At 43.4% G+C, this 26,822-nt stretch overlaps 1 protein-coding gene across 1 annotated transcript in view; it reads right to left on the bottom strand.

The window, feature by feature from the left end:
* The window catches only part of LOC144819200 (uncharacterized), a 115,974-nt gene that overhangs the window by 8,790 nt on the left and 80,362 nt on the right, over positions 1–26,822 (bottom strand). Inside the window, exon 4 of the mRNA XM_078677175.1 lies at positions 4,000–4,069. Within this exon, the coding sequence (XP_078533301.1) occupies positions 4,000–4,069 (70 nt within the window). The remainder of the gene's footprint in view (positions 1–3,999; positions 4,070–26,822) is intronic.

Here is a 26,822-nt window from a genome sequence, read left to right on the forward strand (position 1 = left end):
ACTACCATTACAACTAGACTTTTACAACGCAACATCCATTATAACGCATGCCATTACAACGCAACCATTACAATGCATGACACTACAACGCATACCACTACAACGCATGTCATTACAACACAGTCATTACAACGCATACCATTACAACGCATAACATTACCATCCAACACTTACCCTACTGTTGCACCCCCTGGAGTTAGAAGAGTAATTTTTACCCCTACACTATCCAACACTTACCCTACTGTTGCACCCCCTGGAGTTAGAATAGTAATTTTTACCCCTAAACTATCCAATACTTACCAAACATGCAAAGTAATGCTAAGCGTTGTAATGGTATGCGTTGTAAAGGTATTATGCGTTGTAATGGAATGCGTTGTAAATGTAGTTTTTAAAATGTTGTTGTAATTGCATGCGTTGTAATGGAATGCGTTGTAATGGATGTTGCATTGTAAAAAATGCGTTGTAAATGTATGCGTTGTAAAAGTGTGCATTGTAATGTCAGACATCCGAGAAAAGGCAGTACCAGGGGGTCATAGATGTAGGAGAAGTCTGGGGCGGGTAGCAAGTCAGGGGAGAGAGAAGGGGTCACAGCAGAGTGGTTTTTGTGTACTGGTTCACAGATGGGGTGATTTCAAAGGATGGGACTTATGGTGGGGAACCCTAACATTGTTTTTACTGGGCCCTACACTATTTAGTTGGGGGGCAGTCAAATATGGGGAGCGGTGTTAAAAGAATGACATGACTTCTGGTTATTTTTTATTTTTTTTTTCCAAGTTTTTACTGCTCCCCTCCTCCATTGTGAACCCCGGTGAACCCCAAAAGTACAGGGGAATTTGGGGGTACAGTGTTGTGACAGTTTCTATTACCAACTGCAAGGAGTCACCAACTGCTGTTATGCTATTGAACGGGGATACAAGGAGCAGGTGGTGGGATTTATGCGGGGCAGGGCTCCCCTTGATTTTTCCTTTGAATATTATGTGCTTCTTCTCCCATCCTAGGACTCTGGAGCTGCTGTTCCTCTCTCATATATCCGTCAAAGAGACAGATGGCGGATTCACTCAATCACTGAGCAAAGAAGTAGGCTTTGATACTTTCTTCTTACGGTTTTCCTTTCAAATGTTCCCCCTTCACCACAAATACCGGCCAACCATTCCTCATTACTAATTCACCCAGTCATTGCAGTTGTCCACTGGGTGCATGGAATGAGAGGCGGTAGCTCAAGTATGCAGGTCGGTATGCAACGTTTACGACGCAAGCATTACAACGCCGTTCCATTACGACGCGGTCATAACAACGAAAGTTGTTACAACGAATTGCGCTGGGGGGTGCTCAAGGATAGTAAATCATTTAATTTACTATCCCAACACCTTCCCTACTATCCACGGGGACTGGTGTTGGAATAGTAAATTAAATTTTTTTAATTTGCGCCCCCCCAACTCAAGTCGTTGTAACGACTTGCGTTGTTACAACCGCGTTGTAATGGAACGCGTTGTAAAAGTGTGCGTCATAATGACGTACATCCATGCAGGTACAGTGTTGTGTAGGGCTTTGTGGGCATGGGTGAGAAGTTTGAAGGTGATTCTCTTATCGATGGGGAGCCAATGTAGTGTTCACAGGTGTTGGGGGATTTGGCAATGGCGAGCTAGGTTGAAGACTAATCTTGCGGATGCGTTCTGAACGTTGCTTGGTGTTTTCGACGCAGGTCGCGTTTCCGTAGTCGAGTCTGCTGCTGATGAGGGCATGGGTGATGGTTTTCCGGTGTTTGCGGGGGATCCATTTGAAGGTCTTTTGTTGTAGTCGGAGGGTGTTGAAACAGGAGGATGAGACAGCGCTGATTTGGTGGTCTATTTTGAGTTCGGAGTCCATGATGATTGCACGGTTGCATGTATGGTCCATTGGGGAGGGCGGGGGACCACCAGGTGTTGTCACAGGTGTCGGGGTGTGGGCGTTGATGAGTACTTCAGTTTTGTCAGTGTTGAGTTGTAAGCAGCTGTTCTTGATCCACCTGGTGACTGCTTCTATTCCTTCTTGAAAGTTGGGTTTGGAGATGTTGGGTTTGTTGGATAAGGAGAGGATGAGTTGGATGTCGTCTGTGTAGGATACAATGTTGAGTCTGTGGGATCTGACGATGGGGGCGAGCGGGCCATGTCCATTTTGGACAGGGTGGGGCTGATGGAGGATCCTTGGGGAACTCCGCGGGTGGTCATGTGATATCCGAGAGGAAAGTCGGGAGTCTGACCCACTGCATTCTGCCGGAGATGAATTAGTGGATCCAGTCAAGGGCCTTGTCCCAGATCCCTGTGTCATGGAGTCTGCAGGCTAGGGTGCAATGAGAGACTGGGTTGAAGGCTGCGGAGAGGTCCAGGAGGATGAGGGCCACAGTGTTTAAAGCCCCAGTGCCAGGGCTCGCCAGACCAACCCCTCCATTCCTTCACCTGCTGCAGCAGCCATGATGCAAACCTGTTGAAGCAAATGCCTGACTCTGCCCCTTTATGCTCCTTGAAGAATACTTATCTAGTTTCTGATTGTACCTGATAAAGGGTGTTACACCTACCTCAAACATTACCGATCATTTCATAAGCCATATCTCATTCTTGACCTTTGGGCTTGGCCAACCCGACAGGCACCATCCCCCTGATATGAAAGATCGTCTCACACCAAAATGAAAAAATCACCACCATCCAACCTATTTTACTACCAGTGAAGCACCTTCCTCACATACTTATACTCAGTTATACCGCCAAGGCTACATTTGCACTCTACAAAACACTGAATTTCAAAGAAAAAATGAATGCATTGAGAAATGAAGATGAAGCTTTTTCCCTGTTGCATCTACTTGAGAAAAAGGAGTGGGGAAGGCCATGAGGGACAAGATTTGTGATTTTGGGGCATACATGCAAAAATGAGTAGCCATAGTGCTCCTCTTTTTTTCCAAGTGAAAATAATATTAACAAATTATAAAAAAAACTTTTATATTTTGCCTCCTTAAGATACTTTGTCAGCATTGAAACCCTTGTCCAGTAAGACCCTGTGATGCCAGATACACAAGACGTTGTGACTGAGCTGTAGATCATTTTGGTTCATTCTATGGCAGTAGAGGGGGAACATCCTTTACAACGCAACTTTTACAACAAAGTACCTTTACGATGCAACCATTACAACGCAACTTTTACAACGTCTTGCGCTGGGGGGCGCTCTCGGATAGGGAATAGTTTCCAACACCTTCCCTACTATCCACGGGGACTGGAGTTGGAATAGTAAATTAAACTATTCACTATCTAGCGCCCCTAACGCAAGTCGTTGTAACGACTTGCGCTGTAAAACTTGCTTCGTAAAGGCATGCGTTGTAATAGCATGCGTTGTAACGTCATACATCTGCAGTAGAGTCTATCAGCAACAAACAGGACTTGGTGTTATCACCAGTGGTCCCATTGCACATGAAAAAAGGATAGCCATGACATATGGAAGATTTGATTGGCTACTGACATGGAAGCCAGTGTGGTCTAGTGGGTAAGTTCCTGACTTCCTGTTAGACAGACAGTGTTCAAATCCTGGAGTCGGCACCTCGTGAGGGATGGTGGTGAATCAGAGGTAAGTTGGAGTTGCACCTGGCTGGCTAATTGGTAAGTAAAATGTGTGTCTGTGTAGAGTAAGAGGGGTGTCAGGCCTGGCTGGTGAATGGTGGATTTGCAATTTTAAGTAATGTGTGAGTGTCCGCCTGTGGCGTTCCCTTCACCATAGGGGCAATAAGCTGTAGGATATTGCATTCTGCGTTCCCATTAACTGGAAGATTCTCTGTTACCACTCAACTCTAAATCAGACCCTAACTCATGCATATGTAATGGTTGTCGCAAGTTTTATAACACAATTACACATTCAGTAATATTACACATGGAAGTAAAAAAACACCTATGATAATATGACACCTTCAGTAATAGTACATATACATTAATAAACATGATAATATCACACCTACAATAATAAACACATTACACTTACGTTTCAAGTGGGATTGAGGGCGGTCCCTCGTGGATCTTCTTGTTTACTGAGGGTTTTGCTGACTTTTTACCTGCAACGATGAGGGAAGGACAGAAGGTAAACACTACTATAATGGTTCAATATTGTCACACACTGTGTAATTCATATCAGAATGCCAAAAAAGTAAGAAATTCACACCATAGGGGAAGAACTCTAACATCACTATTTGTCTACAAAACACAAATTACATCGGGTCTAATATACCAAAGAAGTCAATGAACAGAGTTACAATGAATGTATAATAATCAAATCCAGAACATCAGGAGACGTGTATATTCTGATAGTTCATTCTTTATTTCTTATCTTTCACTTAAAAAAGGAACAAGGTCACTACCAACGTGTTTCGTCCCAAAGCAGAGGGACTTCTTCAGGGCAAGAATAAGCCCACAAGTCAGATATTCAGTAAATGTTTCGGAAATAGCGTAATTGCAGCCAGAATTTGATGGTTGCCAAAATGCCAAAGTAGGTGTGTAACTGGAAGCATTTAAGAATTCAAGTCTCTTTTTGAAAAGATGTATATGTAAACCTTCTTGGATTTTAAATTGTTTGATTGATTCTCATGTTCAGGTGATTCTTCCAAAGGTAAATGTTGGGTTAGTCGTTTATGGCTTTCCTCAAGCACTTGCTGTTGAAGGCTGAATTACATGCTTTTGGACGAAACATGTTGGTTGTGTCCTTGTTCTCTTTTAAAGTGGAAGTAAAGAAATAAATAATGAACTATAAGAATATACATGGCTTTTGATGTTTTGGATTTGATTATTATACATTCATTGTAACTCTGTTCTTTGTCTTCTTTGGTATATTAGACCTTATGTAATTTGTGTTTTGTAGACACATAGGGGCTCATTAGGACCACCCTAACGGAGAACGGGACCTCCCGCCATAAGGGCGGGGGTCCCGTAGGGGGAATTAGGATGTGCCCGCCACAGTGGCGGGCACATCCTACATGTTTTGCATTGTGGCGGGCGGTGCTCTCTGCACCGCCCGCCACAATGCAAAACATAAGAGAACGCATTTGCATATGCAAAGCGGAAGGCACCGCGCGGTGCCTGCCGCTTTGCATATGCAAATGTGGGGGGGTACCATAGGTACTTCCCCTGTCCTCCCCCTAAGCTGGCGTCACCTGGGGGCCCCGCAGCAAACACCGCCTGCCTTTCCGTGGTGGCATTGCCGCCGCGGAAAGGCCCCTTCATGTGGACATTGTAATATGGCTGGCGGTGTCCATAGGACACCGCCACCATATTATTCTATTACGGCGGTAAAGCGGCAGACGGTCTTTCCGTCCGCCGCTGTCCCCACCGCCATCCTAATCTGGCGGGGGGGAATGCAGGCATGGATGTCGGGCGGATTGCCTCCGCCAAGGTGGCGGTGGCCACCGCCACCCTGGCGGAGGCAATCCGCCCGACATCCTAATGGGCCCCATAGTGTTGTTAGGGTGATTCTCCCCTTTGTTGTGGAGTACAGACATTATTACTATGTTTCCTGGGATATGTCAGCGAAGACAGCATAGGGGCAACAAGATAAGGAGATGGAGTGACTGTGCCAGGCTGTGCTGGCTCACCACTGCAGGGCAAAGAAGACTTTCTAGGGGCAACCAAAGGGAAAGGTAGGAAGTGAAAGCAGGAAGGATGGAAGGATATCCTGTTACAGTCTCTGACGTCCCACCTTCACTGTCAGTCAGTGAATACTTTACAGGTGCAACAAAGGGAAGGATAGGGAGAGAATGAGACCTGTTTTCCCTCACTCACATAGCTGAGTCAGTAAAGACTTTACAGGTGAAAGCAGGCAGGATGGAAGGAGAGTGTTTCCGTCTCTGATGTTCCCTCTCCACAGGGTCAGTGAATACTTTACAGGTGCAACCAAAAAGGAAGGGGAGGGAGGGACTGATACAGGTGGTGTCTTCCCTCACAGAGCTGAGTCAGTGAAAACGTTACAGGTGAAAGCAGGAAGGATCAAAGGATGAAGTGTTACAGGCTCTGCTCTCCCTCACAGAGTTGAGTCAGCAGGACTGGTGGAAGAACAATAACAGGCTCTGCTCTCCCATCTCCTCAGGGGTGTGTCAATGAAGGCTTTATAGGCGAATGGATGGAAGAAGTAGGCTTGAGTTCTCCTGCAACTAAAGTGAAAGAAAGGGTGTGGCTGTAACAGGCTCACCTCTCCCACCCTGTAAGAGTTGGATCATAATGACCCCAGTAGCTCACCCACCCCTTCTGGGGTTATTGGTGCCTTCTTTGAAAGAAGTGAACAGCAACAGAGAGAGTTTAGTTGTCTTCTGTGACATAGAGTGAACGGATTTACATTCATATATTCCTGTCCTTTAGGGTACTACTCTTCTTTCCCATCATTTTGATGTCTAACCCTACAAAGTCAAGCAGATAAATTCACAAGTCAGTCAAACAGGGTTTAAAGAGCGCTGCTGATCACCTGCAGGGTATCCAGGCGCTGAGAGCCAACTGCTCGGGAGGAATTAGTTGAGCAACCAGGTCTTGAGTCCCTTTCTGAATTCCTGACCCAGTTAAATATCTGGGCAATGGCCAGGTTAGAAGGTTCAGACAAACTGACCAGGCCTGATTTTCTGGTTCATAGTCCATGAGATAGTGTGTCTCACCTGGAAATATCGATGGCTTGGAATTTGGCCCAAGAGACCCGCAAGTGGAAGTGAGCGTGGAATAAATGTATGCAGTCATTGGCAGAAAGGCATGAGTGCTCAAACGCTGCTGCTGCTGCTACTTTAGGGAGCAGCGGTTGCATGTGGCTCACTGTAGAAGTGGGGGCCTGGTCTGAGGAAGTGAACCTTGCTGGAGGTGGTTACGTTTGTTGTCAGTCAAGTCTTGTTGAGGTCTGGCCTTGTGTGCCCAAATAACATAATGGTCAACTTTAAGCTTAGGGAACATCTGAAGGTCCCCACATGATGCTGATCCTGGAGAAGCTGCATTGTGTCAATTTTGTCACTACCAGAGCATTGACTGGCTGGTTCTTTGAGTGCTGGCACAAGTAGGACTTCTCTTGAAGTGATAATAGTGTATTAGAGTGTCTGAAGGAAGTGCTCTTGTGCTGTTGCCTAAGTGCTGGCACAAGTAGGACTTCTCTGGAAATGATAATAGTGTTCTAGAGTGTCTGAAGGAAGTGCTCTTGTGCTATTGCCTAAGTGCTGGCACAAGTAGGACTTCTCTGGAAATGATAATAGTGTTCTAGAGTGTCTGAAGGAAGTGCTCTTGTGCTGTTGCCTAAGTGCTGGCACAAGTAGGACTTCTCTGGAAATGATAATAGTGTTCTAGAGTGTCTGAAGGAAGTGCTCTTGTGCTATTGCCTAAGTGCTGGCACAAGTAGGACTTCTCTGGAAATGATAATAGTGTTCTAGAGTGTCTGAAGGAAGTGCTCTTGTGCTGTTGCCTAAGTGCTAACTGCAAACACAACAATGATGGACAGAATGTGGATCAATGTCACACATTCACCCCAGTCCAAAGATCTGGGCCCAAATCCATCGTTTTTCCACTCCACACCACCCTGGGTTAGACAATGGCGATATGCAAATCAGCGCTGACCCTGTGCCCCATGGGAACAGTCCAGTCCGAACTACAAAAGCCATGTCCTTCCCAGAACGGAAACAAGCATCCGAGGACCGGCCCGGTTTCGAGGTAACACCTCTCATCAGCCCGGCTAGCTTGATTCCAGTGGTGTGGAGTGCCTGGGACTCACGTCTGAGCATCCCCAGTACACTTAGAGCGGTAACTGCAAACACAACAATGATGGACAGAATGTGGATCAATGTCACACATTCACCCCAGTCCAAAGATCTGGGCCCAAATCCATCGTTTTTCCACTCCACACCACCCTGGGTTAGACAATGGCGATATGCAAATCAGCGCTGACCCTGTGCCCCATGGGAACAGTCCAGTCCGAACTACAAAAGCCATGTCCTTCCCAGAACGGAAACAAGCATCCGAGGACCGGCCCGGTTTCGAGGTAACACCTCTCATCAGCCCGGCTAGCTTGATTCCAGTGGTGTGGAGTGCCTGGGACTCACGTCTGAGCATCCCCAGTACACTTAGAGCGGTAACTGCAAACACAACAATGATGGACAGAATGTGGATCAATGTCACACATTCACCCCAGTCCAAAGATCTGGGCCCAAATCCATAGTTTTTCCACTCCACACCACCCTGGGTTAGACAATGGCGATATGCAAATCAGCGCTGACCCTGTGCCCCATGGGAACAGTCCAGTCCGAACTACAAAAGCCATGTCCTTCCCAGAACGGACTTTTGACTGGGGGAGTGTGTGACATTGATCCACATTCAGTCCATCACTTGTTGTTTTTTGCAGTTGCCTAAGTGCTGGCACAAGTAGGACTTCTCTTGAAATTATAATAGTGTTCTAGAGTGTCTGAAGGAAGTGCTCTTGTGCTATTGCCTAAGTGCTGGCACAAGTAGGACTTCTCTTGAAATGATAATAGTGTTCTAGAGTGTCTGAAGGAAGTGCTCTTGTGCTATTGCCTAAGTGCTGGCACAAGTAGGACTTCTCTGGAAATGATAATAGTGTTCTAGAGTGTCTGAAGGAAGTGCTCTTGTGCTGTTGCCTAAGTGCTGGCACAAGTAGGACTTCTCTTGAAATGATAATAGTGTTCTAGAGTGTCTGAAGGAACTGCTCTTGTGCTATTGCCTAAGTGCTGGCACAAGTAGGACTTCTCTTGAAATGATAATAGTGTTCTAGAGTGTCTGAAGGAACTGCTCTTGTGCTATTGCCTAAGTGCTGGCACAAGTAGGACTTCTCTTGAAATGCTAACCGCGCTCCAGGATGGCTGAAGGGTGTGCTCAAGCGTGTTCCCCATGGCCTAAGTTATAGACTTTGTATCTGAGAACAAACTTCTTATCTTGAATGTTTTGGTTCAACTTCTTGCCGCTCATACTTGCTGTTTTGACCTGGAAGCCCCCATTTTGGGTGTTGTGGGCTAGCTGTGTGACATAACGGTTTGGGCGCCAGGGTGTACTTTGTGGAAACTCTTTTTGAAAAAACACCATTTTATGCTTTGTGTTCAGTTATGGAGGCAGAGAAGGGGCTTATAAAGTCTAACATGCCCAAGTTAGTCAGAGTGAAATGGAGTATCTAACTGTTAAGCGACGCAGATAATGAACCGTATGTTTGTAGACGACAGCAAGCACTTTTTAAAAGAAGATTAAAGTGTAATGTTGAATGTTTTACACTGAAATGTGTAAGGCTATGATGACATTTTAAATATGAATGCTATTAATGTTTTTCCCATAAAAATATAATCTAAAGTGTGATTTTGACTGGTCCGTGGAGTACAATATATTTAATCTGCAAGTGACGTGGCCCCCTGAGACTGCCCTGGTGAGAGAGTAATGGGAAATGTCGATGCAAGAGAGGATGTGAGGTTTGCACAGGTCTAGTCATCTGAGGCTGCATCTGGAATTTTGTGCCCATTTCTAAACACCTAATATGTCCAAATGTGGAACCTGCAGTGCGTCAATACCGTAGAATTAACCTGGATTACTTTTAGTTTGGAGACCTCACCTAGAGAATTGTGTCCAGTTCCAGGTTGATTTCTCAAGTCAAGTTCTGGAGGTACCTCTATAGTGTTTTAGTTCCAGTTCTAGATGCAGTGATTGGAGCATAGTGTTCAGTTGTAGAAGACACACAGAGGATTGTGTCACTGCTGGAAGCATCACTTGGATTGTCCCATCTCTGGGTGGTTCTTCTAGAGTACCTGGAGTATTCTATGCAGTTAGACAACACAGAGGATTGTGTCCCTGCTAGAAGCAGTACCCGAATTGTTATATCTGTCTCTGGGTGGTTCTTCTAGAGTACTGTGTCCAGTTCTAGATGGAGCTTTGTGTTTAGTTGTTGAAGTCACACAGAGTATTGTGGGACTGCCTGAAGCATCACGTTCAGTTGTTGAAGTCACACAGAGGATTGTGGAAGTGCCTGAAGTATCACCTGGATTATGTCTATCTCGGAGTTTGACGTAAAGTTCCTAAGGTACGACTCCATCTTGGGCCATGGAGGTTGCCATCTTCCTTAACTTAGACAATGGACATCGCCATATTCTCTGATTCATCGAGAATCATTGTCATGCCTGCCTTTAGATACATGAGCCACCCAACCGTATCTTTCTAGGAACTTTGATAGCATCAAGTTCTTTAATTAATGACATCGGATACACCTTCCAATGTGACATTTGGCTGGATCAAATGTCTACCCCTCACCGTGTCAAGGTCAAATAAGAACACATATCGACATATATATGTTGTGATGTTATTTCACGCTTTTCTTCTTTCTTTGCCCTTTCCTCCTGTTCAGGCTTGTTGTTTATGGATGTGATGACTGCATATAATATTGGGTGCATGGGGTTAGGCAGTTGGTGTCAGCAGGCTGAGCAGTAAGGATATACTGCTCCTGGTGGGGCGTACTTTATAGCCTAATTACCATCTTGGCTTATCTAAGCTTCCTGTAACTTAACTACAAATAAAGATTTAACTTGGAACCTACATCCTGGCATCCTGAAGATTCTTACTTTGTAACAATAACCAAAACAATTTAGTCTGAATTGACGTCCTCTTGCCTTACATGTTCATAAGCAAAGATCTGGGTTACACACCTTGATGCACATAATCTATGTCAGACATTCCTAAACATATGTCAGAAATTTCAATTTCTGACAAGATTTAGGGCTTATTTACAAGCTCCTTGCGCCACCGGGGCATTACTTTTTCCCATATTAAGTGACGCACTTGTGGCACAAGGGGCTTGTAAATAAGCCCCTAAGGGGCATATGTATCAAATACTGTATTTGTAATTCTCAAATAGCGATTTTTTGAGAATCGCAAAACAAGATGTCATTAAAAATTCGCAAATAACTTGCAAATCCTTAGTATTTCTTAATTGCGACTCACAAATTGCGAGCTGCAATTAATGAATGGGAAGACATTCGCAATTTGCGAGTACCCATTAGGTACTCACAAATTGGGAATGCAATTTCAAGGGTGCACGGGTGTCATAAGGACACCCTCATGCACCCCTGAAATGAGCATGTGTTCACATGTGGCGCACATACAAGCCCTAAGTGCATCTATGTGCGCCACATCGCACTATGAAAAATGCCAAAAAGTGCATTTTTCAAAGAATTCTCAAATTACCACCGACTTGAAATTGGTGGTAATTTGCCATTTCTTAAGGAGAAATCGCACAAATAACACTCCTGTTTGCTGTTTTTATAATATCCTGTCTAGTTGATTTAGATGTATTGAGAAACAGATTATTCCTGTAGGAATAAATACTTTTGACTAAAAGTATTCATTCTTCTTAGTGCAGTTTATGTGCGATGTTGTGAATAACAAAATAGGTTGGTTACTGTTTCCACAGTACCGCTGATCCCCTTATGCGATTATTAGTAACCCATTAGCAATACTTCTATGTCAATTACACATTGAATAGGACTCTATGGGGGTAGATAAATTGTTTTTCACATTCATTGTGGTGCATTTAACCAAGTCTGCTGCGGCCAGTTTACTGACAAAATATCGATGTTAAAAATATCAATTAAAAAATATGGACTGCAAAAATATCGACTCCCTATTCTTAAACAGGTAAGTACAAAAATAGTGAGAAAAAAAATATTGATGTAAAAAATATAGTTGTACAAAATTTCAAATGTTATATATATATCTATCGCCACCGTCGGCCTGGCGGGGACGATCCGCCGCCGCTTTACGACCGGGCGGAAAAGGGTTCTATATGGTGGCGGTGTCTATCAGACACCGCCAGCCATATTACAATGGGCATTTTCCAATGATTGCTGACACGGAAAGGCATGCAGAGTCTACCTGCGGGGGCCCGTTGCAGGCCCCCAGGGACTCTGGGGGTTGGGGGGTGCACATGGGGTACTTATGGTACCCCCCTGCATTTCAAAGAACAATGTGGCAGGCGCCACACGATGCCTGTCATGTTGTGCTTTGAAATACACAATATGTATTTTTACCATTGCGGCGGGCGGTGCTTTCGGCACCGCCCACCGCAATGTTAAAAAGACAGGCTACGCCCGCCACTGTGGCGGGCGCATCCAAATTTCCCCCACGGGGCCGCCGCTCTTATGGCGGGCGGTCCCTTGTACCGTGAGGATGGCGGGAGGGCAAAGACCGCCTGCCATCCTAATGGGGGCCCAGGTGTTGAGGCAATATACACAATAAAATAATAAATATTAAATACGTTAAATAATAAAATTAACCATTTTGATGTTCATGGTGGCCCTCGGCCGTCATGAGTCACGGTGGACATGTCTGCACGACGGCCAGGGGGCGTCCGAGCCATGCCCAAGAATGCAATGTCCAGCACAGCAGCGAAATTTGCGCCGCAGCCAAGGTGTTAATATAAAAAATAAAGTAGATGTAATATACATTTTAAAAAACATAATAAATAAACTTAATTAGAAAAAAGTTAAACACACATACATAATAATGAAATTATACTTACTTTAAAACAATTAATAAACTATAAATTATAATTTATTTTATAATTTTAAAATGCTATAAAAAATTACAAATATATCTATATATGTGTACCAATAACCTAAAATCCCCTTTAAAAACATCCTATTATAAATTAAAATATTAAACTATTTAAAAATCTTCAAACTAACATTTCCAACTTCAGTGAGTGCAACAGTAGGGATAGTGTTGGATGGCAGAGGGGTAAAAATTACTATTGCAACACCAGTGAGTGTAACAGTAGGTAAAGTGTTGGATAGCGGATGGGTAAAAATTACTATTCCCACTCCAGTGAGTACAACAGTAAGGAAAGTGTTGGAAAGCGGATGGGTAAAAATTACTATTCCCACTCCAGTGAGTACAACAGTAGGGAAAGTGTTGGAAAGCGGAGGGGCAAAAATTACTATATCCACTCCAATGAGTGCAACAGTAGGGAAAGTGTTGGATAGCGGAGGGGTAGAAATTACTATTCCCGCTCCCGTGAGTGGGACAGTAGGGAAAGTGTTGGACAGCGGAGGGGTAAAAATTACTATTCCCACTCCAGTGAGTGCAACAGTATGGAAAGTGTTGGACAGCAGCGGGGTAAAAATTACTATTCCCACTCCAGTGAGTGCAACAGTATGGAAAGTGTTGGACAGCGGAGGGGTAAAAATTACTATTCCAACTCCAGTGAGTGCAACAATAGGGAAAGTGTTGGATAGCGGAGGGGTAAAAATTACTATTCCCACTCTAGTGAGTGCAACAATAGGGAAAGTGTTGGATATCAGAGGGGTAACAATTACTATTCCCTCTTTAGTGAGTGCAACAGTAGGGAAAGTGTTGGATAGTGGAGGGATAAAAATTATTATTCCACCTCCAGTGAGTGCAACAGTAGGGAAAGTGTTGGACAGAGGAGGGGTAAAAATGTCTATTCCTACTCCAGTGAGTGCAACAGCAGAGAAGTGTTGGGTAGCAGAGGGGTAAAAATTAATATTCTCATTCCAGTCAGAAAAACGTACACAATTTTAACAACAATAAAAATATTTAAAAAACAATATAAACAAAAACATATTTTAATGTTATATACATATAACTAATACCTACAAATATTATATTAAATAAAATAAAAAAATAATTTCCAAACAAATAAATATTTTTAATAAGAAATTATTTAGAAACAAAAACATTAATTATTACATACATTTACTGTTTTTATTTCATACCCTATAACACCACACAATTCACAAGCCACATCTAAATAAAAATAAAACAGTACTTCCTCAACTAACATAATTAATTACCAATTAAAGAAATATTGTTAATTAAAAAACAAACTAAAACTCATAAAAAGTATTTAACTTCCCACACTTTACCCCTATAATTGTCGCAATCCATAACAAATATTAAAATGTAAAAAAAATAATTACGCGATTAAAACTTATTTTCATTTTAAAAACTAATAGTATTTAACAACTAATTATAAATAGGTCTACCGGTTTTATGGTATTTATTTTTTAAACATTTCTGTCTGTATTAATCCATATTTATTTTTGGGTCAGTTATCTGTATTTATCCATTTTTGTTTTGAGTTTTGTGTATAAATGATGTTGTAAAACTGTACATTTCCAATTTTATTTAACTGATAGATGCATACTCATCCTTTGATCTCTGTCGCAATTTAGCTATTTAAGCTGCCAAATATTGCGTAACAATACATTCACTAAATATTAGCATTATACACAAATGAATGTTGCCATATGCCATTATTTAAAGAAATGTTAACCTGCTTTTTAATTTCCTATGCTGTCCTTCTGCTCAGCTGCTGGGCTATAATTCATTAAAGAAAGTGCTGAGAGTCACTTAACAGAAGCAAAATCTTCTGTATTTATTCACTTTTGAAAATAAATGCAGACAGAAAACACGTTTGGGTCCATTAGGATGGCGGGCGGACTTTGCCCGCCCGCCATCCCCGTGCAAAACAGGACCTCCCACCATAGGAGCGGCGGTCCCGCCTTGGCCATTAGGATGCGCCCGCCACACTGGCGGGCGCATCCTGTATTTTTACCATTGCGGCGGTCGGTGCTGAAAGCGCCGCCCGCCGCAATGGTAAAAATGCACGTTGTGCATTTCAAAGCACAACATGACAGGCACTGCGCGGTGCCTGCCATGTTGAACTTTGAAATGTGGGGGGGTACCCCCATGTGCACCCCCCACACCCCGGAGTCCCAGGAGTCACACAACGAACACCCGCAGGGAGTCTCCGCATGCCTTTCCGTGGCGACATTGCCTTCACAGAAAGGCATGTCTGCAAGCCCATCATAATGTGGCTGGCGGTGTCTAATAGACACCGCCACCATATTAAACATTTTCCGCCCCGGCCGTAAGGCGACCGGGGCTTAAAAGCGGCGGACGGTGTTTACCTCCGCCGCGGTTCCCCCCGCCATAGTAATATGGTGGGGTGACAATGGGTGGCGGCTGGGAAGGAATGTCGGGCAGATCGCCACCGCCACCATGGCGGTGGCGATCCGTCCGACATCGTAATGGGCCCCATTGTTTTCTGTCTGTATTTATCTGCAAAAATCTGTAAAAACTGAAAACAGGGAGTCTTAATTATAAAGTAGGTAAAATTAATTTACTTCCATCCCTTTATCCCTATAAACCCCACAACCTGCACCTAAAATTATTTACACTTTTTCTGTAATTAATTTTCTATCAATTAATTAATATTTATTAAGAACTAATTATTAATTAAATACAAATAACTTACTTTCCAACTTTCACCCCGTAAATCCCACAACCACCACTTCAAATTAATTACACAAATCCCATATTTTATTTTCAATTAATTAATTAATTAATATAAATTAAGAACTAATTACCAATTAATCAAAAATAAATTACTTCCCACTCTTTACCCCTATAAACCCCACAACCCACACTTAAACAAAATTATACAATTACCATAATTAACTAACAACTATTTAATTAATATTAATTAACAACCAATTCATAATTAATTACAAATAAATTATTCCCACAATTAACGCTATAAAATCTAAATTAAATAAATAAAACATAATCATCAATTTATTATAATTAAATTACTTCCCACCCTCTTCCCCTATAAACCCCCAACCCACTACTGAAGAAATGCAAAGTTGAATTAAAATAACATTCATAACTATTAAAAATGTAACACATATATTAAAAACCATAAACAATACTTATACAAAAAAACATCACATACATTTAAAATATAAACTTAAATACATGACAATAATTTAAAAATCTATCTTGTAAACATTTATATTTTTGCAACAATATTAATGACTTCTATATTTTTTTTAACGATATTTCTTACCTTAAATTTGATATTCTTGCTGTCGATATATCTGAATCATGATATTTCCAACTCGATATTTGTGCAAGTCGACATTTTCAACTCCATATTCCATCTCATCACCATAAGGTGGTTGGGAAAAGCACCCCTTGTACAGTTATGCTAAAGTTGTAACTTATGCAACAGGTCGCTCTTGTAGAGTACTGTGTCCAGTTGTAGATGACTTCCCTGGAGCATTGTGTTCAGTTGTAGAAGACACACAGAGGACATTGTTGCTGCTAGAAGCATCACCTGGGTTGGTATTTGGATCTCTGGTTGGCTCTTCTAGAGTGCTGTGTCCAAATCTAAAGGCCTAGATCCAAGTTGCACATAGCACTCAAAGTGTTAAGTGTAATGCTTGAATATGTTAATCACAATGGGCCACATTCCAGTCCATCATTTTTAGCTTGCCAATGCCAATACATTCAGGGACGAGCCTTCCAACTGGGCAGTCCATCTCAGGGTGCCAGGCCAGATCCCCCCTGAATGGTAACAAAAGCAACTTTTTTTGGACCTTACCAGTGAGGCACCGCACGGTCAGGACTCATATCTGGACATACCCCGTCTATTCAGAGAGGGTCACTGAGAAAGTACATAACGTGATTTGTAGAATTCTTCAATCAATCAATCAATCAGGGGCTTATAAAGCACGCTGCTCACCCATGAGGATCTCAAGGTGCTGGGGGGGGGGTGCGGGGGAGGGTGTAGTGGCTCCGTATCAATCGAAGAAGCTGCTGATAATTACTCTGTGCCATGTGAGTCCATCATCCCACATTCTAACCTATGCTGCCAGGCTGAGCCTTTTTTGCACCTCTGTATTGTGACACAGTGGAAATCCTAAAAGGCAGCAAACTTGGGACTGCAAGCTCGGGTTATCCATATGTTGGCATCTCCTTTTACCTTCTGATACCAAACATTTTGTAGATAACCTTAATAGTTTTGATCTCATGCAGATTGTAAATGAACCTACCCATCAAGCCAATCATCCTCTAGATGGAGCATTTACTAATAACCCAGACTTAAGTCTGGAGAAAGTCCTGGCTTTGGTTGTAAGACACAGGTACCCATTGCTGAACCACGAGTGCCTCTGCCATGCAGCCCGAACCAAGAATGCTTCTTAACCACCCCTTCCTTTAACTTGCAATTTTGTGGTTTAGCCATGAATTCTACAGGGGTATGCATGGCTAAGGTCACCACTACTGCAACCCCAACCCTCTGCCCCAAGCTACAAACCCCCTACCTGTCTCGCTCTGAGGCACAAAACCTTCCATGAAAACTACCCATTACCCCCTGCCCCTTAACATGCACTACCTCAAACCCCTCCCACCTGCGCTGTCTCTAATCCTTAATATACACTACCCCACCCACTCCCATCCCCCACGCCATCCCTAAAACTATCCCAACCCCTTCCACTGCCCTTAGGCCTAAAACCCTAACCCCTATTTAAAAAAAACTATCCAGACACCCCCTCCAGCCCTAAAAACTACCCTGCTCTCCCCTAATCATAAAAATAACCTGAACTACCCATTTCCCTCCCGGGGCCTGAGGCCTAAAACCCTTCCCCTCAACATACACTACCCTGACCCCCCACTATCCCCCTGCGCTGCCCCTAAAACTACCCAACCCCTTCCACTGCCCTTAGGCCTAACACCCCAACCTTTAATTAAAACAAGCATTTGCAATGCAATAGGTCTCGCATACACGTGAGTTTAAGTTATGGGCATTGTAAGTGACAATGCTTTTTATTTATGTTTTGGGATTTAAAACATATATAAAAAGGAATTTTCATTTACAATACTAATAGCTTAAACCCTCGAAAATGTGAGACCTATTGCATTGCAATAAAGGGTCTTCTCGACTGCTTGTTAGATAGTAAATATCAGGGAAGAGACCGGCCTGCAACGTCTTCAAAGTAGTGATAAATAGTGCAGTGAAGAAGATTTGTAGCATTGTAAAGTACACAGACACAAAGTGTGAAGTGAGAGTTACATTTGGTTTGAGCTATAAACACTAACAAAGCGCTCCAAAACCTTTCGTTCTGTGATTACACTGTTGCGGCTCAGGAGGAAGAGCGGGAGGGGGGTTATTTTCTGCCGCCTCCTTGATTTGAGTTTGCAGTGTGGCATTGAGTAATGTCATTGCTATCTTAAGCCTAATAAAAACACTTCAGATGTAGTAGCGCCCTGGCTTCACCTCCTAGTGCAGGGCGGGCTGTGATTTAAGGCAGGCATGGAGGGAGGGACTGCAGCTCCGGCCTCGTATAGTGCCCCTGCTATTACTAGTCGTGGTATTGGTGGTGGTTGTGGTATTGTTCATGGTGGTCATATTGGTGATGGTGGTATTGGTGGTTGTATTGGTGGCTATGAAGGTGTAGTATGTGTATTGGTGGTATTGGTAGCAATGGTATTGCTTTGGTGGTGGTGGTGGTATTGGTGGTGGTGGTATTAGTGGTGGTATTGGTGGTGGTATTGGTGGTGGTATTGGTGGTGGGAGTATTGGTGGTGGTGGTGGTGGTATTGGGGGTGGTGGTGGTTTTGGCAGTGGTGGTGGCATTGATGGTGGTATTGGTGGTATTTGTGGTGGTGGTATTGGTGGAGGTGGTGGTATTGATGGTGATGGTATTGGTGGCTGTATTGGTGATGGTGGTATTGGTGGTGGTGTTGTTAATACAACAGGCCTTTGAAAACAACCATCAGGTGGCTTTAGTACAGATGACATGTAAAAGAGATGTGCTGTTGTCAGCTTCAGCCCATTAGCACAGGATTATGTGCTACCTGAAATTCACATGACTTAATTTGCTAATCATTTCTAAATCCATTTTACTTGGGGGAGGGTGTGAAACAGACACAAGATAATGCCGGGTTAAGTGATTGAAAGCAGGCGGCCGTGCTGCATAAAAAATCACAAGCTGTTTCAGTTGAAGCACCACATGTCCGACCTGCATTAAGAGAAACTCAATAAAGTAATTAGTGCTTACAGACTAAATAACAGGCCCTGTGAAACAACCAAAGTAAAGGGGCCAGTCCCCATGACAGGGTACAAATGTAGACAAGGAGGGACTAACAAGCCTAGTAACGTATCCGAAGAAAGCATTCACGAAAGACAGTGACACAACCCAAATAAAAATATTGGAGGAGAGTGGGCGTGGCTTCTCGCACATACTCTACTACAGCAGTCTTGCAGAGCGAACAGCGCATGCGCACTGCCGCTAGGCTCGACCTAAACAAAGGATCAACACTGGACGTGGAAACGCCTCTGCTGTTAAATGTGGGGTAAACACATAGTTCCTGATGCAGTATTCCAAATGAAATAATTGCAAAAATATAAATAATTTCAATCATACAGGTCATGTTACAAGAACAAAACACTTTATGCAAATTACAATCAATGTGATAGATGAAAAGGCCAAACAAACAAAAGCAGACCGGCAAATTAACATGATGGTGCGAACATGTGCCACACATTATCCACTGTCTACACACTATCACCCAGTGAAGAGACAGTATCAATTGATATCCACACAGTCAACTAGAAACCACTTCAGAGAATGGGTCTCAAGCTGTATGGAGGCTCTGCCTTGTTGTTTTGGAACATGTGATTTACCACCTCTCCAGGTTGTCGGTAGCATCCTTGGAAGCCTTAGCAGTTTGTGCTTTGGAGAAGCAGGGGTCTACATGGACACTCTTGGTCTTAAAGCCCCTCTCCTTGGCCCTTCTCAGCCCATGTTAGGCCAGGGATTGGTTGGCTAAAAGATCTGCCCCAAAACACCAGAACACAACCTTCAAGGCCCTGTCTCTCCTCACACTAGAATTAATTTAAAAGTTGTCAGGTGAAGTTTATTTTTTTAAGCTATAACCTATTTTAGAAAGTGACATTTCATCCTGCCAAGGAGTCAGACTAATGGCAAAGATGTTGTTAAAGGGCTCTTTCTTAGGCTCAGGTAACTTTTGGTGCGTACATCATTCAACTTCCCTCGAAAGCAGAGTCTTGGTAGGTCGGTACGCTTATTTTGGGAAAGGCACAAAAAGAAGAAAGCAGATAGAAAATCAGTAGCAAGGGAGGAAACCGGGTTGAAAAGAACTAAAAAGAGTGAGATAAAGGAACAAGAAGTGTAGGATGCTAAATGAAAGATACATGAGGTTGAATGAACCCTTGGTTTTTGGCTACTGAGCACAGAAGAATAGGGGAGAAATCAGATTAAAAAAATCTTTGGTCCCCTACATTTGTTAACGAATTTGTGTTCTTGGTGGTAAAGAACTGATCACCCTCTCCATCTAACCTTCCTATGCAAACCTCGCATATAATCCCCGCGAACCTCTCAGTAATGGGGTGACCTGTGCACCTGGCCTTCTACGTATTTTACCATGCACAAGGATATTTGGATTAAGCACAAACTTTACTGGGGTATTCATTCTCTCCACAAGGCTGACCCTCCATTCTTTGCATCATAATGCAATAAATTATGTGGTGATGGTATTTAATGCATGTACACTGTGCATTAATGGCAATTGTAGTACATTTATTTGTGCTGGACACAACTTAAAAATATTACAAAATCAATACTTCCCTGTCAGGGAAACAAGTAGTTAATTGCATAGTCCCGTAGAGGCTGCAAGGTTGGGTAGCAGGGATCCTGCGATTGCCGCGCTCACAACCTCAATTTGCTAATGGGTGCTGGGTGCTGGGAGGGAAGGTGGGCGTTGTTGTGCGAGTGTTGCTACGCAGGCATTGAATAAAGATGCTGTTTTAATTCCGCTCATCTTCCAACACGCTCAGCATTGCCAAGAGCTCAACCTCGTGCCCGCGAGAGAGATGATGGCATACTTTACACGGCCGGTCTGTAAACAGCAGCAATGTCATGCGGCTGAACTATGTATCTCATTTAAGTTGCTGCCTGCGTTCCATTGATAGCTCATCGCTAAAGAGGCGCTGACCTCACAGCACTTTCCACTTACGCATTCTGAATTTTGATGCTCCATGTTCTGGGTCTAATTACATTGTCGAGCTGCATAGGGGGCTATCGGCGAGAAGCTGACAATCCAGTGAGACGTTTACCATTCAAAATATGGAAGTATTTCACGTGAGGAAAGATAATAGGATGGCGCGTGCATATGGAATGGTGGGAGGCGTGCTAAGGGGCGTACGAGTCCCAGAGTAGAACGTGTTTGTGTGACGTCACTTGAGGTGATGTGATGCAGTGACGCTCCCAGATGTCACCCTGTGGGAGTGTCAGTGTGCACGTAACCCCTGGGACAGCTCAGAGCATAGCGGAACTGAAAGAAGTCCAGCTCTGGTGAAGCTTTACACAGGACAGTGTTTTAAACAAGCTAAAGACATCCAGCCTTAGGAAAAGCATAGCGCGCCATACGCGTGCTGTGTTCACGCGGGGACAGGAGATGTGCACGCGTATGGAGTGCACATTTCCTGTCCCCTTCAGAGGAGACGCCAGAAAGGAGACGCCATACGCGTGCACATCGACTGTCTGTGCGCGCACATGGTTTGTCTCCCTTCCGAACGAAACCAACAACAATAGTCTGGCCAAGGCAAAACAGCCCATGCGCTGCATTCGCTAGGCGAGACCTAAAAACGACCCTACCCCTCCAGCCCTGAAAACTCCCCCAAACTTGCCCATCCCTGAAAACTACCCTGATCCCCCAGCCCTGAAAACTACCCCCCCAGTCCTGAAAACTACCCCACCAGAACAGCCTCACTTACCTCACTGCATCCTCTGGCACTCATCCTGGTGAGGTGTTCCTGTTTCCGCCCAGCAGCAGCCAGCAGCTAGACTTATGCATGATTAAGGCAAGCGTGGTTACGCTTGCGATGTTAGAACACGCTTGGCTGAGGCTGTGGTGTTCTGTTTGCTCCTGCCTTTAGTATGGTTAGACCATAAAGCCAGTTTTCTCTCACTTAAAGTTCCCTCCATCAATGGCCTTAATTCCAACCTATCCAGAACATTTAAAATCCGTCCATGGGAAAACCTCAGTTTTGAAGAACTAAATGACTCTCTCACTAAAAGGAGTCCTATCTTGGATAATAATGTGGAAACCGCACAAAACGGTGGTGGTATGCACAAATGCTATTTTGCGAGTCACAGACTCGCAAAATAGGGTTTGTGACTCGCTATTAGGAAGGGGCGTGCCAAAGGCGTCCCTTCCTAGTAGCAAGTCCAAATAGTATATACCATTGTTTTGTAACCGCATTTGCAGCTGCAAAACACTCAAAGTTTACCACCTACTTCAAGTAGATGGTAAAACATTGGCAAACAGGAAGGGGTCCCCGGGGGCCACTTCCTGTTGGTTAGAGGGTGCAAAATACTTTTAAAGAGCAGGCAGTGGTCCTTGGTCCCAAGGACCACTGTCTGCCCTTAAAAAATTTAACTGAAAAGTTTCATTTTTCTTTTTTAAATGGAGCCCGTTTTTCTTTAAGGAAAACAGGCGGAATTTAAAATAAAAAAAACAAAACTGCTTTATTGAAAAAGCAGTCACAGACATGGTGGTCTGCTGACCCCAGAAGGCCACCATCCCTGTTAGTGCTAGCCATTCCCAATGGGGTTCCAAATTGCGCTTGCCTCATATATCATTGATGAGGCATGCAATTTGCAACTCCATTGGGAATCGCAAACAATGTCTGAGACCTGTTTTACATTGCATTTTGCGAGTCGCAATGCAATTTGCGAGTCACAGAATGCAAGCGTTGTACCTCTGGCCCTAAGTGCCAGTGCCCTCGACAGGAGGTCGCTGCAGTTTGCACCACCTATTGCCCCTGCCAGCACTGCCAATGATAATACCAACACAACTACCAACCACCACACTCTTACAAATATGACAATACAGATTTTTTCAGGCTGCCGAGGCTATAAAAATGGCTTGAATGGCAGGATTTAGTCATTTTTAATGTATTTTTTTTTTTTTGTCCTCATAAATGCCACCAGATATTGTCAACTCTAGATGGGCTTATCTCCTGGCCTTTACCACGGAATAACTGTTAACGCCCTGGCTGCCGTGTATCGCCATCGAAGATCGCCCAGAGGTAGGTCGTTAACTAGTCCCACTCCCTTCCGTAATGTTTCGAGACCCATGGGAGGACCGGACCACGAACCTCTGGCATAATCATTGGACATTATTGTATACCTCGTCCGTTATCTCCCAGACCATGCTATTAGTTGGGACCATACAATTGCCGCACTCTCTCCTCCACATAGTTGGTCAAAACGACTAACAGCCATAATGTTCTTGAGACAGTTTGCAAATCGAGGAGGACTGGCCGATTTCCACTCCCTACATATTTCTCTTCTGGCAATAACAATAACGTAAAAAATGAACTGTGAAATACTGTTGCTGACACTATATTCCATAGGGAGGCCGAAAAAAATTAACCTGGGGGATTTTACAACCGGTATTGATAGGACCTCTTCTAGAAACCCAATCACCTGATCCCAGTAGTTGACAATTTCGTGACAGTCTACAAACATATGTCTATCGTCTGCATCTGGTGACCTACATCTAGGACAGACATATTCTTCTGCTGAGATCCTTGATAATTTAGCTGGAGTCCAATAGGCCCTATGGGTTGTAAATAGGTGATTTCTCCTAAGATTGGATGGTTTTATAGTCTTTTGGGAAATTGTGAAAGAGTCTATCCAGATCTTCAGCAACTCTTCCGGGTCTTGGATAATGGCATTAGCCCAGAGCTTGGTGATGTCCCCTTCTAGTTCATCTTTTGCTCCCACCAGTGCGTTATACCAGAGTGAAACCTCCCCTTTCTTCCCAGTCGCCCTACTAATGAGTCCCAGGATCGGGATATCATCCTCGTTGACCCAACTTTGACTGCCCCACCAGGAAGATAGTTGGTAAAACTTAAACCTGGAAATAGAACCCTCTGTTAGATTTAGAATTGATTCCCAGCTTACTAGTTTCGAGTCATTGGTTAAATCTCCCCATTTATTTAATCCTGCAGCTCTCAGAGGAAGAGCCAGTCGATCTAACAAGCAGTCTGGTGTACCTGGGGAGTCCCAAATGGGAGCTTGGGGGTGATAATAGGGTATGTTAAGAATTCTACGTATTGCCCTCCAGGTGTTGAGTGCTGTCCCGAGAAGCTTCAGTCTAACCTTTTTAAAAAACTTCTGGTCCCCAAATTTATATAGAAAAAACTCCCGCCCTTGTGGCAGGTCTGATAGCATGGCATGAAAAAGTCTTCCGTGTGAGGAAGAATCTAGTTTATTTGTCAGGAGTCTAAAGTTCTTAAATTGAAAAGCATAGCAATAAAAAAGTAAATCCGGCAAAGCCAATCCGCCCACTTTTAAACCCCTTCTTAATTTCCGCCAGGCAATTCGGGGGGACTTGGTCGCCCAGATAAACGAGCCAATCCTCCCTTGAAGATTAGAAATATCTTTTTTATTAAAATATAAGGGGATAGAATTAAAAAGAAAAGTGACCTTCGGCAGTATTATCTTCTTGACTAGATTGACTCTCCCATAAATGTTCAGAGGTGAATTATTCCATCTAGCCAAGAGCTTTCTAATTTCTTTTACTGCCGTCTGCCAACTGCATTTGGTAGTCTCACCCAAATTGTGAGTAAGCTGAATACCCAAATGTCTAATTTTTAGTTTGGCTTCTTGTATCGGTTGCAAGTTATTCCAACTCATGATGTCGGTTTTTTCTTTATTAATACTGTATCCCGATACCCTGCCAAAATCTTCTGCCAATTCAAATAGTCTGGGAATGGCCTGCTGAGGATTTGATGTGTACAAAAGCAAATCATCAGCATAAAGTGCTGTCTTAAGGGGCAAATCTCCAATTTTAAAGGGGAGAATCACTGGGTCAGATCTCAAGGAGCAGACGAACGGTTCAATGTAAACATCAAAAAGAAGAGGAGACAGGGGACACCCTTGCCTCGTTCCCCTCGAGATATCCAGCCATTCCGTCAGACCTCCATTGATTAATACCCTGGCTCGTGGGCCCCTGTATAGTGTCTGGATTCCTCTAATGAATGTTTCTGGGAGTCCGAAGTTTGCCATGGTTTTCCATAAAAAAAGCCAGTTGACTTGATCAAATGCTTTTGCAGCATCGATCGCCACAATGGTCAGTGGAAGTCCTTGCTGTACTGCCATATCTATTGCTCCTACTACTTGAAAGGTAAGTTCGTTTAATTGGCGCCCGGGTATAAACCCACGTTGATCAGGGTGGATGATGGACTTGATTATCTTTGCCAATCTAGATGTAAGAATACCAGAATAAATTTTAGAATCCGAGTTGAGGAGTGAAATGGGCCTATATGATTCTATAAGGTTAGGGTCTTTGTTTGGTTTTGCGATCAGAGTGATAGTAGCCTCTGACCAAGAAACTGGGGCCTCCTCTCCTTCTATAAAGATTTTATTAAATAATAATAGTGGGGAAATTATTTCTTCCACATTATCCTTATACAACTCGGTTGGCAGTCCATCTGGACCCGGAGCATTGTTCCTGACCATTTTTTTAAATTGGGCTCGCACCTCCCCCTCAGTGATCTCTGTAGCTAGATATTCTTTATCAGGCTCACTCAACTGAGGTAGTTCTCTCGTGGCCCACCAACGTTCTAAATCTTCTTCCTCCAAGCTGTTCTGCTCCCGATAAAGTTCTTCCATGAACCCTCTAGCCTCTATCCGAATGTCGGCATCTTCGGTTATGGGCAGACCTGTACTCCGTTGTATCAATGTGCTAATACTATTCCTGGATCGTTCCATTCTAGCTTTCCAGGCGAGAAGAGAGCCACATTTCTCCCCATACTCGAAATTTCGAAGTTTACTCACTTCCCATCTGTCCTTGATTTTTTTATCAGCGCGTGCTTTGAAGCTAGTTTGTAATTCAGTCAGCTCTTTCTCGATTAGTGGAATTCTATTCCTGTCTTCTAATGCAGCTGACTGTAGTTGTTTTTCTTTAGTTTTAATCTTATCAAGGTCAGATCTAGCTCTAGCTAGCATGAGCTTTCTTTTTAAGGCCATATGTGATCCCAGGATACCTCTCAAATACGCCTTAGAAGAATCCCAGACAATGGATTCGGGAGCTGTGTGTGTATTAAATAAGAAGAACTCTGACAAATTTCCCTTGATTTTACTTCTAATTGTATCGTCTAAAAGGATCGTTCTATCTAGAGTCCATCTGTATGTTGGGGTTTTGACCCTAAGATCAATTACCAGTTCCACTACCGAATGGTCGGAGTAGCCTACCGGAATGTGAGATATAGATACAACATCAGATATGAAAGCTTGGTCTAGTAAAAAGAAATCGATTCTGGAATATTGTTTGTACTTCTTGCTGTAGAAAGAGTATTCTCTGCGATTCACTTGCTTGATCCTCCAGACCTCCCTGAGATTGAAATTTCTAATAATGTATTTCAGAGCTAACAAAGTTTTATTAGGGGGATTATATTTTGCCTTAGAGGTGCGATCTAAGGAAGAATCCAAAACAAGGTTAAAATCACCTCTCATAATAACTGGAGCTGTATATTGAATCATGTATTCTTCGATTTTTTGGAGAAACCTGGGATTATCTTCGTTAGGGCCGTAGTATGCAGTACATAGAATAGAGAGGCTGCCTATGGAGAGGACCGCTACTAGCCAACGCCCGGATTGGTCTGTCCCCCAATTTTGTACTCTAATACCCTTATTTGCACGCACTATGATAGCCACTCCTCTAGTGGATCCTGTCTGCCTAGAGCATAAAACATCCTGAACCCATCTAAATCCGGAAAAAAGTTTACCACAGGCTTCCGCCTTAAGATGAGTTTCCTGTAAAAGGAGAATATGTGCTTCTGTGCTCTTAAGGAACTCACAGACTCTTTGCTGTTTCTTTCGATCCCCTATTCCATTTAAGTTCCAAGATAGTATCTTAGTGTTCACTGCCATGGTGGAAGCTAATAGTTATGGCTCGTTGAGATCTGAA

The sequence above is a fragment of the Lissotriton helveticus genome, chromosome 2_1 (assembly GCF_964261635.1).
Source record: "Lissotriton helveticus chromosome 2_1, aLisHel1.1, whole genome shotgun sequence".
Taxonomy (NCBI): Eukaryota; Metazoa; Chordata; class Amphibia; order Caudata; family Salamandridae; genus Lissotriton; species Lissotriton helveticus.